The 14,240-nt window shown below is 40.3% G+C and overlaps 1 protein-coding gene across 2 annotated transcripts in view; it reads left to right on the plus strand.

The window, feature by feature from the left end:
- phkb (phosphorylase kinase, beta) overlaps window positions 1–14,240 on the plus strand; it is a 164,156-nt gene that overhangs the window by 49,365 nt on the left and 100,551 nt on the right. For both annotated transcript variants that reach the window (XM_056278286.1, XM_056278287.1), the window contains one exon: window positions 3,292–3,489. In XM_056278286.1, coding sequence (XP_056134261.1) covers window positions 3,292–3,489 — 198 coding nt within the window. The remainder of the gene's footprint in view (window positions 1–3,291; window positions 3,490–14,240) is intronic.

A 14,240-nucleotide genomic window follows, 5' to 3' on the forward strand; every position in this document is an offset into this window, starting at 1 on the left:
TCTCTCTCTCTCTCTCTGTGATGTGGGGCTGCTGGAACTGAAATAGCTTGCTCCATGTTACCAGTCAACAGTTGCTGTTAATGTCTTGTCTGATCTTGTTCCAGATTTTTAAAAAAAGAAAAAATGGCACACGGCAAAGTAAAGTAGGACATTAATTTTTTAACCCACCAGCAGTAAGAAGCGTTGGAGTCAACACAGAACCTGTGAAGTTGGCCAGTGTTGAAGTGTTAAAGGAGCCCATTAGCACACACACACAGTGACAGTTTGTAAAAAAAAAAAGGAAAAAAAAGTGTCAACCGGGGAGCCAACAGGGAGGACGTCCCTTGTTGTGTGGGTTTATGATAGGTAGCTCAGTTAATTCATTCTTTTGGTTTTATTGGTTCAGACACAGATAATTGCAGCCATTTTACGTCTATTTGCATTTATAATAGAGAGGGGGAGTTTGGGAAGAGCTAGTGTTGAATTAGAGCAAATGGAAGGTGGACAGCGAGAAAAGGAACTACAGCATTAATATTTTCCATTCAATTTCACATTATATCAACAATTTACACAATAAATATGAAGTACTAAATACTGAATAGAAATCACCACTAATTCAAAATATGAAAATATTTTAAAAATTGTATATATGAATATTAAAAAAGGTTAAGTGTATGCCTCCAAACTTATTGTGCTCTATGTTCATGTCACTAAAATTGTTTTTTCATCATGTCAAACATGTTGGATTAATGTCTCGATACATATATATACCAATGTTTAAATGCTGAGCAGTCGATGAATTTTATTCCTTTTGAAAGATTTTTTTTTTTAATTTATTTCTGATTTTTCCCTTTTTTCTCCCAATTTAGTGGCCAATTGATCCCTATTTTAATTCAAACACCCACCCTCGTATTGCATACGTTCGCCAACTGCATCTCTCCGGCCGGCAGTCTCGAAGGAGACGCCTCCCCACTTTCGTGACAAGGCGAATCCAAGCCGAACCACTGTTTTTCCGACACACACAGAGACGCATTCACATGACGAACACAAGCCGACTCCGCCCCCCTCCCGAAGACAGCGTTGCCAATGATTGCTGCTTCATCGAGTCCGGCCATAGTCGGATCTGACGAGACCGGGGCGTGAACCCCAGTCCCCAGTGGGCAACTGCATCGACACCAAGCCGATGCTTAGACCGCTACGCCACCGCGGACTTGAAGAGAAAAGATTATAGAAACCGAATAAATTTAAAATCTCATACATGCAAAAAGGGCACACCTTCTTCAACCCAGACTTGATGATTCTCTTCCCACCCAGGATGCCAAGATCTGAAGTTGGGAAAGGTAATTGTCTCGTACTACGTATCAAACAAAGTATATACTCACTGTCAAGATTCAGGCAAATAGGGCATCCGGGTGGCGTGGCAGTCTATTCCCTTGCTTCCCAACGTGGGGCTCGGTGGTTTGAATCCCCATGTTACCTACGGCTTGGTCGGGCATTCCTACAGACACAATTGACCATGTCTGCAGGTGGGGAGCTGGATGTGGGTATGTGTCCTGGTCGCTACACTAGCTCAGGTCATTCGGGGGACCTGTTTTGAAGTAGCGTGTTCCTCCCACGTGCTATGTCCCCCTGGGGAAACTCCTCACTGTCAGGAGAAAAGAAGCAGCTGGCAACTCCACATGTGTCGGAGGAGGCATGTGGTAGTCTGCAGCCCTGCCCAGACTGGCAGAGGGGGTGGAGCAGTGACCGGGATGGCTTGGAAGAGTGGGGTAATTGTACGGATACAACTGGGGAGAAAAAGGGGGAAACCCCCCCCCCCAAAAAAAAGATTCAGGAAAATGTATGTATTTATAAAATATATTTCTGTTATGATGAATTCGCTATATCTACCATTAATGGCCCAGTACTTACAAGAAGGGAAGGGAAGAGATTATTGAGAGGTGGATGTAAAGATGGCAGTACGAGAGCGTGGAGGCAGCAGAGGAGTGTCGGAGTGTACTGACGTGACTGGCAGAGGATTAAAAGTATGAGCAAAGACATTCAAATGATCACCTCTCTCTTTCTGTTAAGGCGCAGGTGTCAGACAGGGCAGCTAATGTCAGTGCGAGAGGAAACTGCAGTAATTAGAGCAGCAATGTAACCATATAGAGATCAATATGAAGTAAGTGAAGGAGAAAGGAGGGACATTTATGAAAATTGAGGGGAGTGAATGACAATGAATGAAGTGAAAGTGGTAGGAGGTGAGTGTGTGTCAGTGGTGTTGGGATGTGTTAGAGGTGGGTGTCAGATTTTGTGCAAGCACAACGTCAAAGCGTTAGATTAATGTGTAAATAAATGGTATGGTTTGTAGTGCTGATGAGTTATCATTAGAGGAGAGAGCAAGTTGGTTGTAGTCATTGAAGACTTCATTACCAGGATGGCAAAGACAAGACTGCAAAATATAGCACAAGTCTGTAATTTGGAAGCGGTATTGTCTCAGCTGTTAGCAAACATTATCTATTTATAGTTGTTTGCAGTGGGGCCCTGACCTAACATCTTTCATTACTGATACTTAATCAAGTAAACTAAATGTGACTTAAAAAAAAAGAAGAAAGTACTGAACATTCATCCCTCATGATTTGCTAAGTGTTGATTTTGCTGAACAAATTTGAATTTCATTTGACTCAATCCTGACTATATACAGCTTCATACCAGTAGTGATTTGCACTGTAGCGCATCTTAAACATCTATAACTGTATAATAACCATGTAGCACACATGAATGACATGGATGTGCCCATGTTTTCTGGCATCGTCGGGAGTACCTTTACTTAATACCGACAGCCAGCGCTGATGACATTACCATTAATATTTCGTGACCATGAAAGTCACAATGCCCTCGCCACACCTAGTTTAGTTCCCTGCAGAGAAGGGATCCTTCTGTCTGACATTTAGTTACTACTGCTGGCAACACTGTGTACTGTATTCACTCTCAAAGCGTAACCATTTAAGGTAATTTGTTACCATTTTTAAAAACCACTTTTACAATATTTTCAAAGTACTGGACATATTTTTAGATTGCATCCATGTATATCAAAGAGCTTGATTTAAGAATAGAAAATGTTCTTTTTGCACACATGCTGATAATGTTGAAATTCAGTCAGTAACTCACTCAGTCCATGCGCCGTATAAACTACTAAGTAAGGTTAAAGTGGAAAAGCGGCTATATATCATTTAATCACAACATGAACAAACCAGACTTGGCCTGGCAGGTTTTCAACAGAGGGACTCCGTAGTGTGATTAAAAACTGTTAAAGCCTCTCTCTTTCCCCAGAACACAGATGCAGCCCTGCTGCCCACCATCAGCTACCCAGCCTTTGCCGTGGATGACGATGCTCTATACTCCCAGACACTTGACAAGGTTGTCCGCAAGCTGAAGGGCAAGTATGGCTTCAAGCGCTTCCTCCGCGATGGCTTCCGCACCGCTAATGAGGATAGGAATCGTCGCCACTACAAACCTGCCGAAATGAAGGTGTGTGTTAAGCTTATTTCACTCTTCTTTTTTTTTAGATGTGAAGCAAGTTGTGCACTCATTTGAAGCAACTCATTGAACTCAATCATGTATATGCTAGAGTTGTGTATGGTGAGGGTGGGGAGGGTAGGGAGGCAAAGTAGCAAGAAAAAATTATAGTAGGGCACTAAAGTTAAAATGTATTTGAAAATGAAAACAAAAACATAAATAACATTTAACAATTTCAAGTACAATGTAAAACTGAACCACTCAGTGTTCAGCCCCCTGTGAGTCCCCTTCAGATGGAGCAAACCACTTTTCCTCCTACTATGAGCTGCTTACAACTTTTGAGTGAAACATGGCCTTCTGAGCATTATGGCTGCTGAATGCATATATATATATATATATATATATATATATATATATATATATATATATATATATATATATATATATATATATCAACACAGATACAGGAAAAAAGTTTTAATACATTGCAGTACAGGCCTGTTTCGTGCATCGTGCAGTCATCAGCTACTAATGTGGTTAAACATTAGCAGCTGGTAATGTGGTTTTCCTGTATATGTGCCGATATTCTGCTCCTCATTAGTTGAGCACTTAAAACACCATTGATGTTTCGAAAAAAACGCTATATATATATATATATATATATATATATATATATAGCATTGATTATGCAGTGTGGAAGCAAACTCAAATTCATCAACAACTTGGTAACTTTCACATTTCGTAGTTTACTTTCAACATGCTAAATTCACTGAATACTAATTTTTTCCAAAAAGAAACATGCTGATTTGTAAACTAGTTCTCTATCTATGTGTTTGTTATGCCTTGCAATAAGCAAGTAATCCCAGAGGTGATCATCAAATATAATATATCACAACAGACCAAACAGAAGATATGAATGTTTGATACTTTTTAAGGGCCAACATTTTTTTTTTAAATCAAGGGGACCAAATTCAATCTGTGGACACTACTTTGGTTTATCTATTTATTTGTTTATTTGATATAGCAAGCAACGTGGGTACAGCAGACCCCTCCACCCCTCACTAGATGAGGTGAGACACCAGCAGACATGGTATTTTTGGCCCCTTAAAGTTATAGTTTCAGAGATAAGGCAGTGGATCCCGATTAAAGCCCTTGCTAAGACTATTTTACCAAGGGCTTTAATCAGGGTCCCCTTTTCCATTTGGAAATGTACCTGTGGGAATGCAGCACCCCCTATCTTTTTGGGGCCCCTTGTGGCTGAGGGCCCAATGGAATTTGCCCCACTTGCCCATTTGACATTTCAGCCATGTTAGCATCTCAGTGCTATAGTAACCATTTTGTATGCTCTCCATATTTCTTGCCTGTGGGATAGGGTGGGAACACAGGGGCTACATCAAACTAAAAGGAACATCCAACCACATTTAAATTATGCAGGAGGACAAGGTCAGTCCCCCAAAACCATTTGGGAAAATGTCTGAAGGTCTTATGAAGCCAAGTTAAAACGTTTTGATCCAATTTTAAAAGTATGGCACCATCAAGAGCCACCACTGAAAGCACACTGGAGCTACTTTGTAAGCTTGATGGAGGGAGAATACACGTTACTTTACTGTTGGGGCGGCAGTTCTCGTTACGATTGAGAGGGGGATTTATTGTTATCTCCATATATCAAAGCATTTTTAGGAAAAAAACGATTCTCTCTGCAAAAAAAGATAAATTCAATAAAAAAATTTCCACTTATCTTCTTTGAGTGGACTTTTTAAGACACCTCAGACACACACACACGCACACACATGCACACACCAAGAGTTATACCTTGCCTGTGCTATTAGGAATGTCACATTTTTCTTCCTCATGAGTTTTATCTTTGGAGGCATTATTGCCTAACTTAACTTCTCTCACTTTCAGTCTTTTAATCCCTCAGGATTTGATCTGTTTTTTCATTGTGTGCGTGTGTGTGTGTGTGTGTGTGTGTGTGTGTGTGTGTGTGTGTGCAGGCTGGTTGGTGGGAGGGGGGTTTCAGGCATACTTGCTGTGTGGCTGCACTTTCATAAACGCACGCACACACACACACACACACACACACACACACACACATACACACACAAACATCTGACTGACTCTTTCTCTCTTTTTGTGCATGTGTGGGTATGCATGCGTTGTCGTTTTTGGTATCCAAAAACAACAGTGCATTAACTCAGAATTAATCAGCTGCACAGAAAATGAGTGAATCCAAGTCGGCACAACAAATCCTGAACAAATGCTTGTATTAGGTTCCATACTGACCTCCCAGAATTAATGAGCTCAGAGAGAGAGGAAGACAGCGAGAGAGAACTAGGAAAAGAGACACCAGTAATCCCAACTTTCAGGATAAAGTGGGGTTTTTTCTTCCTATTTTGGCCAAAATTGTAAAGTAATTTCTTGACATTTCTACTGATTTATTCAGTAGGAATAGAAAATTTGCTATTACGAGAGCTCTTGTTGCTCCACACAGCTGACGCATGTCACATTAGAAATGCCTTATTAATAGATAATTATCATATCATGTGAATTAGGGCTCTGTGCAGCTCCGAGAGTATGCAAAACTACATCAGAAGACTCTCTACATGCAAGATTCTGTGTAATGACAGAACTTCATCTTATGCAATTTCCTCTTGATACATTTAAGGAAGTTGTGTAAGTACGCGCTGATTAGCAATAACAGATGAATTATCTTGAATGTTGGACCACCAGTGGTTGATGATTAAGCAAGGAAGAAGATATTTTTGTTATTGATTCTTCTATTACATATCTATTAATTCAAATTGTATTACAGTATAGAGTGGTTAACTCTGTTGCCTCACAGCAAGAGGGTCTTGGGTGCGAGCCCCACCCTTCTGTGTGTAATTGCGTACAGAGGGGCAAACACAACAGCAGGACCCACATGGGAATGTATGCGTTAGCAGGCAATTAATTTTATGATCCAAATTAAATATTTTATTGGCTGCTGAGATGTAAATTTCAACATGATACCTTCTGTTGTGTTTGAATTTAGAACACAACATGACATATTTTGTTGGGCTGTCAAATTTCCTAAAATATAAGAATAAATGGGTAATCAGGAATCAGGAACATTTTATTTGTCATTTCACTTCATGTACTTGTGCATATGAAATGAAATGAAATATTATTTCCCCCAGCCCACTGCAGTGTAACACAAAGACAAAAACATATATCCAAAAACTACAAGAACACGTATATCCAAACTAGAACACATATATCCAAACTAAGAACACATATCCAAACTAAGAACGCATCCAAACTAGAACACATATATCCAAACTAAGAACACATATACAAACTAAGAACACATTTATCAGAACTAAGAAACACATATCCAAACTAAGAACACATATATCCCAACTAAGAACTCATATATCCAAACTAAGAACACATATCCAAACTAGAACACATATATCCAAACTAAGAACACATATCCAAACTAAGAACACATATATCCAAAGTAAGAACATATATCCAAACTAAGAACACATATCCAAACTAGAACACATATATCCAAACTAAGAACACATATCCAAACTAAGAACACATATATCCAAACTAAGAACACATATATCCAAACTAAGAACACATATATCCAAACTAAGAACACATATATCCAAACTAAGAACATATATATCCAAAGTAAGAACACGTATCCAAACTGAGAACACACATATCCAAACTAGAACATATATATCCAAACTAAGAACACATACCCAAAATAAGAACACATATATCCAAACTAAAAACACATATCCAAACTAGAACACATATATCCAAATTAAGAACACGTATCCAAACTAAGAACACTTATATTCAAACTAAGAACACATATCCAAACTAGAACACATATCCAAACTAGGAACATGTATCCAAACTGAGAACACATATTTCCAAGCTAAGAACACTTATATCCAAACTAAGAACACATATCCAAACTAGAACATATATATAGTATATATATATATATACACTACCGTTCAAAAGTTTGGGATCACCCAAACAATTTTGTGTTTTCCATGAAAAGTCACACTTATTCACCACCATATGTTGTGAAATGAATAGAAAATAGAGTCAAGACATTGACAAGGTTAGAAATAATGATTTGTATTTGAAATAAGATTTTTTTTACATCAAACTTTGCTTTCGTCAAAGAATCCTCCATTTGCAGCAATTACAGCATTGCAGACCTTTGGCATTCTAGCTGTTAATTTGTTGAGGTAATCTGGAGAAATTGCACCCCACGCTTCCAGAAGCAGCTCCCACAAGTTGGATTGGTTGGATGGGCACTTCTTTGAGCAGATTGAGTTTCTGGAGCATCACATTTGTGGGGTCAATTAAATGCTCAAAATGGCCAGAAAAAGAGAACTTTCATCTGAAACTCGACAGTCTATTCTTGTTCTTAGAAATGAAGGCTATTCCATGCGAGAACTGGCTAAGAAATTGAAGATTTCCTACACCGGTGTGTACTACTCCCTTCAGAGGACAGCAAAAACAGGCTCTAACCAGAGTAGAAAAAGAAGTGGAAGGCCGCGTTGCACAACTGAGCAAGAAGATAAGTACATTAGAGTCTCTAGTTTGAGAAACAGACGCCTCACAGGTCCCCAACTGGCATCTTCATTAAATAGTACCTGTTAGAGCCTGTTTGTGCTGTCCTCTGAAGGGAGTAGTACACACCGGTGTAGGAAATCTTCAATTTCTTAGCAATTTCTCGCATGGAATAGCCTTCATTTCTAAGAACAAGAATAGACTGTCGAGTTTCAGATGAAAGTTCTCTTTTTCTGGCCATTTTGAGCGTTTAATTGACCCCACAAATGTGATGCTCCAGAAACTCAATCTGCTCAAAGAAGTGCCCATCCAACCAATCCAACTTGTGAGAGCTGCTTCTGGAAGCGTGGGGTGCAATTTCTCCAGATTACCTCAACAAATTAACAGCTAGAATGCCAAAGGTCTGCAATGCTGTAATTGCTGCAAATGGAGGATTCTTTGACGAAAGCAAAGTTTGATGTAAAAAAAATCTTATTTCAAATACAAATCATTATTTCTAACCTTGTCAATGTCTTGACTCTATTTTCTATTCATTTCACAACATATGGTGGTGAATAAGTGTGACTTTTCATGGAAAACACGAAATTGTTTGGGTGATCCCAAACTTTTGAACGGTAGTGTATATATATATATATATATATATATATATATATATATATATATATATCTCCAAACTAGAACACATATATCCAAACTAAGAATACGTATCCAAACTAAGAACACTTATATTCAAACTAAGAACACATATATCCAAACTAAGAACACGTATAGTGTCCAAACTAAGAACACATATAGTGTCCAAACTAAGAACACATATATCCAAACTAAGAACATATATCTAAACTATATTAATGTACATTTTTTTTGCAAAAAAAAACACTTTTATTGCAACATTTGTACAATTGATGTGGATTTATTTCTTATTTATTTATTTATTTATTTTTAAGTAAATAAACGCACATACAGTGGGGAAAATAATTATTTGACCCCTTGCTGATTTTGTAAGTTTGCCCACTTACAAAGAGTGCAACAGTCTATAATTTTAAGCGTAGGTTCATTTAACAGTGAGAGACAGAATATGATCAAAAAAAGTGGAATAAGACGTTGTATGAATTTTATGAATTTATTTGCATATTTTTGGTCCAAAATAAATATTTGAACCCCTGGACAAACATTATGTTAATATTTAGTAGAAAAGCCATTATTGGCCAGCACAGATGTCAAACGGTTTTTATAGTTTCTGACAAGGTTTGTGCAAATTTCGGCAGGGATGTTGGCCCACTCCTCCCTGCAGACAGCCTCCAAATCGTTCAGGTTTCAAGGCTGTCGCCTGGCAACCCGAATTTAAGCTCCCTCCAAAGATTTTCGATTGGATTCAGGTCTGGAGACTGGCTAGGCCATTCCAGAACCTTGATGTGCTTCTTCTTCAGCCACTCTTTGGTTGCTTTGGCGGTGTGCTTTGGGTCGTTGTCGTGTTGGAACACCCATCCACGACCCATCTTCAGCGCTCTCACTGAGGGAAGGAGGTGTTCGTCCAGAATTCCACGGTACATGGCCCCGTCCATCCTCCCCTCAATGCGATGGAGTTGTCCTGTCCCCTTGGTTCAAAAGCACCCCCAAAGAATGATGTTGCCACCCCCATGCTTGATGGTGGGGATGGTGTTCTTTGGGTTGTACTCCGTGTTCGTCACCCTCCAAACACGGCGAGTTGAGTTGAGCCCTAAAAGTTCTATTTTGGTCTCATCCGACCACATCACCTTCTTCCAGGCCTCTTCTGAGTCGTCCAGGTGTTCATTGGCGAACTGCAGACGGGCCTGTACATGTGCCTTCTTGAGCAGTGGGACCTTGCGTGCGCTGCAGGATTTTAATCCATGATGGCGTAGTGTGTTACTAACCGTTTGCTTTGTAACTGTGGTCCCAGATGCCTTCAGGTCATTAACCAGTTCTCCCCTTGTGGTTCTGGGATGATTCCTCACCGTTCGCATGATCAGGGACACCCCACGAGGTGAGATCTTGCATGGAGCCCCAGACCGAGGAAGGTTGGCGGTGGTGTGGTGTTCCTTCCATTTCCTGATAACTGCACCGACAGTTGTTACTTTCTCTCAAAGATGCTTTCCAATTCTCTTGTAGCCCATCCCAGCCTTGTGCAGGTCTACAATCTTGTCCCTGGTGTCCTTAGACAGCTCTTTGGTCTTGCCCATGATGGAGATGTTGAAATCTGATTGATTGGGTGTGGACAGGTATCTTTTGTACAGGTAACAAGGTAATGCAGGTGTATTTTATGTGGGTAATTAGTTGGGATTGGGGGTGCATCTTAAAGAAAAACTAACTGGTTTGTGGGAGCCAGAATACTTGCTGTTTGGTAGGGGATCAAATACTTATTTTTCTAAATCAGGTGGTTATTAATTTTTATAAATTCATATGATGTGATTTTCTGGAATTTTCTTTGGGATTCCGTCTCTCACTGTTAAAATGTATATATGATTAAAATTATAGACTGTTGCATTCTTTGTAAGTGGGCAAACCTACAAAATCAGCAAGGGGTCAAATAATTATTTTCCCCACTGTATAGTACATTACTGGCAATCTTGACGATTCTGGTTGCATTATTTTTTTGGCATGCACTTCCTAGGACTCATTTTGAAACCGCTGACTAGTTTGTCAACCACAACATTGAAACACGGAGCATTTCTCCCATCTGTCCTCTCTGGTGGACCACCCACTGCAGGGTGATGCCAAACACATCACCTACCTTGGCAACATTTGGGATTTTTGGTGGGGATGAATCCCACGTTTGTATTTCTCTATATTACTGCAAAAGTAGGGGCTTTCATCTGTGGCCAGTAGGCTGAATCATCTTTGTTTTATGTCATTTGGTGAATGATAGTAACTTAACAGACATTTATTTGAGAATCTTTGAGAATGTGACTTTAAAGTGACTTTACATGGTTACCAGGCGTCTCACTGCTGTCTACCCAGTGCATGCTGGGATAGGCAGCTGCTATAGAAAATGATGATCAAAGCAAAGTTGACAGTTGTCTTTGAGGGTCTATTTTTTTTCCTCTGAAATATTAACCATGGCATTAACATTTACATTATAGTGACAGTTAACATTTTTATGCTGGGTAACCCAACAAATACAGTATTGCATGCGTAATTTGCCAGAGACAACCCTTTTAAACTGCAAATTTTTATAACAACCAGTCACAATATCTATATTGTCTATATATATTATAACCAGTGATTTGAAGAACTAGTGGTCACCAATGACATCTTTTTTTACACATTCATTACTTTATCAACGTTACCAGGGTAACAGCCTCACTGTCACTTTCACAGCCACTTACATGGCTGTAATTTTTTTTTTAGGCATTTTAAGAGATGCAGTTGGCTTATCTTTGTTTTTCAAACATAGGATGGTATTCACCATGCTTCCGGTGTGGGAAGATGGTGTCGCAAACTCACGTTTGCAGTGGCCTCACCCGGTACCGGTGTGGGAAGATGGCGGCGTGAACTTACATTTACGGCGGCCTCACCCAGTGCCGTCCATGCAGTGTATTTGTCCACGTCTGGGTTTGTGTTTTCGTTTGATGGCTGGGACAGCTGGCACTGGATTGGCTGGGGGAGCTTGGTCTGTTGCGTCCTGTGGGCCCGGGGACCACGGAGTTGCACGGAGCTGTGCCTGAAGAGGAAACACTGAGGGTGGTGTGAGAGGACACGGAAGTGGGGCAGACTAAGCTAACTGCTAGCCCATGCAGACCAGCAGTTCCAATAACACTGAGGGTGGTCTGGCGGTGGCCTCGCCTGGTGTTGACAGTGTTATTGGTGTCGATGTGTGGCATGCGGGGAGGTGTGTCAAGGGTGTCTGGCTGGGAGAGCTGGCATTGGATCAGCTGGGGGAGCCTGGTCCGCTGCGTCTGATGGGCCCAAGGACCATAGCCCTGCTTGGAACTTTGCCTGAAGAGAGAACACTGAGTGCGGTCTGACAAGACGCAGAAGTGGGGCAGGCTAAGCTAACTGGTAGCCCATACAGACCAGCAGTTCCAACTATTATCCTGGCTGGCATTCGCTCTCTTGGACAGTTAATTTTTTCTTTGTTTTTTTTTTTTTGATATGCTGGACATATGATTTTTTTTAGTTTTTAGTTTTTGTTGCATTTTTTTGTGGTTTGGATATATGTGTTCTTGTAGGTTTTGGATATGTGTTTTTGTCTTTTGTTGCACTGCTGTGGGCTGGGGAAAACAATATTTTGTTTCATTTCATGTATGCAAGTACATGAAATGAAATGACAAATAAATGTTCCTGATTCCTGATTCAAAGCAGCAACAGAGAGGCATTGCTAGTTAATAGCGAGGCCTTGGGTGATGGAAACTCCTGGGGCAGGAACACTTGTTCTCTCAGCCATGTGGAACACTTTGAAATCACCTTTCTCTAATCCTTTAACTAATACAATACTAGGACTCTGAGACTGAGTATAAGAAAATATTATTGAATGTCGAGTTCCTTCAAGCTTACTCTATAGCTGTGTAAACCAACAGAAGACCGGTTCTCTTCTGGAAGATATCTATTCCAGTTAAGATTCAAACTCCATCAAGCTGCTAATAGCTGCATTTTCTTTCCATATTCGCTTCTTTTTCTCTATCATTTGCTTTCTTGGTGCTCAGCTGCTGTTACTTCTAAAGGCTCTCTGTAAACATTTGTTTCACCACAATTAGTCAGCCCTAGCAGTTCAAGTGAGAAGAATGTAATTGTATAGAAATGAGCAAACAAACATCTATTCCCTATTTGCCAAGCTATGCAGAGAGTGTATGTAAAGTAGGAGCTCTCTGGGAGCAGGCTGAGGTGTGTGTGGGCTCTGATAAGGGAAAAAAAAGCCAGAGGAAGGCCAAGTTTCCCCATAGCAGACATTGACCGTGGTTGTAATGCATGTTAAACAAGGAATTGATGGTAGGGCAGATTTCTGAGGTCCCTACTTATTTATGGTTAACGATGAGCAGCAGGCTGTGTGATAGGCAGTTTTACCAATCAGTGGAGCTGTTCAGGCACAAAGCACCAGGGACTCCTGCCTGTTTACAGCCCCCGAAGGCCAACAGCTAAGTCCCCAGTGGATGACAACACATCTCTTTCTTTCGCTCTGGCTCACTGTTTACTCCCTCTCCAGTGTCTAAATATATACCTCTCCCATTCACTCTGCATCTGTTATTGTTAATATTCACTCATCTGCTTCTCATTCTCTCTCTCTCTCTCTCTCTCTCTCTCTCTCTCTCTCTCTCTCTCTCTCTCTCTCTCTCTCTCTCTCTCTCTCTCTCTCTCTAACCCTCCCTCTTTCCCTTTCCCTCACATTCTTGCTTTCTTTTCTCTATTTGCCCATCTTTCCATCCCTGACTCTTAAATTGGGCCCACTTGTTACATAAAATTCTTATCTCTTTTCGGCACACATCTTGCAGGCACACACACCTACACACACCAGTCAGTACTCCGCCACAATGGCAGCAGTGGCGATTTTAGACATTTAGAAATTAGGCTGTAAATGATGAGTCAGGGGGTGGACAAGGCTACTTTGCGGGATCCAAAGACCAGGAAGACAAAAATGTATGTAATTATCACAATGACCCAATGAGCAAGATATATCAATCACTTTAGCCCCTTTATTTAATGTTCCTATTCATGAACACTGGAGCAAGACAGACCTGTATTCTGATTTAAGATGGGAGAAGGAAGTTGTAAAAAGCTCTGTGTCCATCAACAAGTCAAACTCTTGAACGTATGTGAAAATACACAAACTTTAGTCATTTAAATAAAAACCCAGATTATACCTTTTACCATGCACAGTAACAAATAACAGCTAGGAGACTCTGAGAATTAGCCACCACCTCTGGGGAATGAAAGAATTAATTCACAGGGAATTTTTTAAAGGGCTAAAATTATAATTAATTTAGAAATATAAATTTGAATGCCTGGTTTGATTTAAATGACATGACAGGAGGATTATTTTGTTTTTTAGTGCAATGTTTGTGATTTATCAGGCAAGGTAAGTTGGCGAACCAGGGCTCGAGCTTTTTGAATCCCCAGCCAATATTTTGACTAGATTTTAAAGTTACTTGCTACTCCCAATTTGGTAGTGAAGATGGGTGGTAGTGAAGAGTTGCCTGATGGCTAGGCAACCACTGCAGAAA

This window comes from Lampris incognitus, chromosome 4 (genome assembly GCF_029633865.1).
Source record: "Lampris incognitus isolate fLamInc1 chromosome 4, fLamInc1.hap2, whole genome shotgun sequence".
Taxonomy (NCBI): Eukaryota; Metazoa; Chordata; class Actinopteri; order Lampriformes; family Lampridae; genus Lampris; species Lampris incognitus.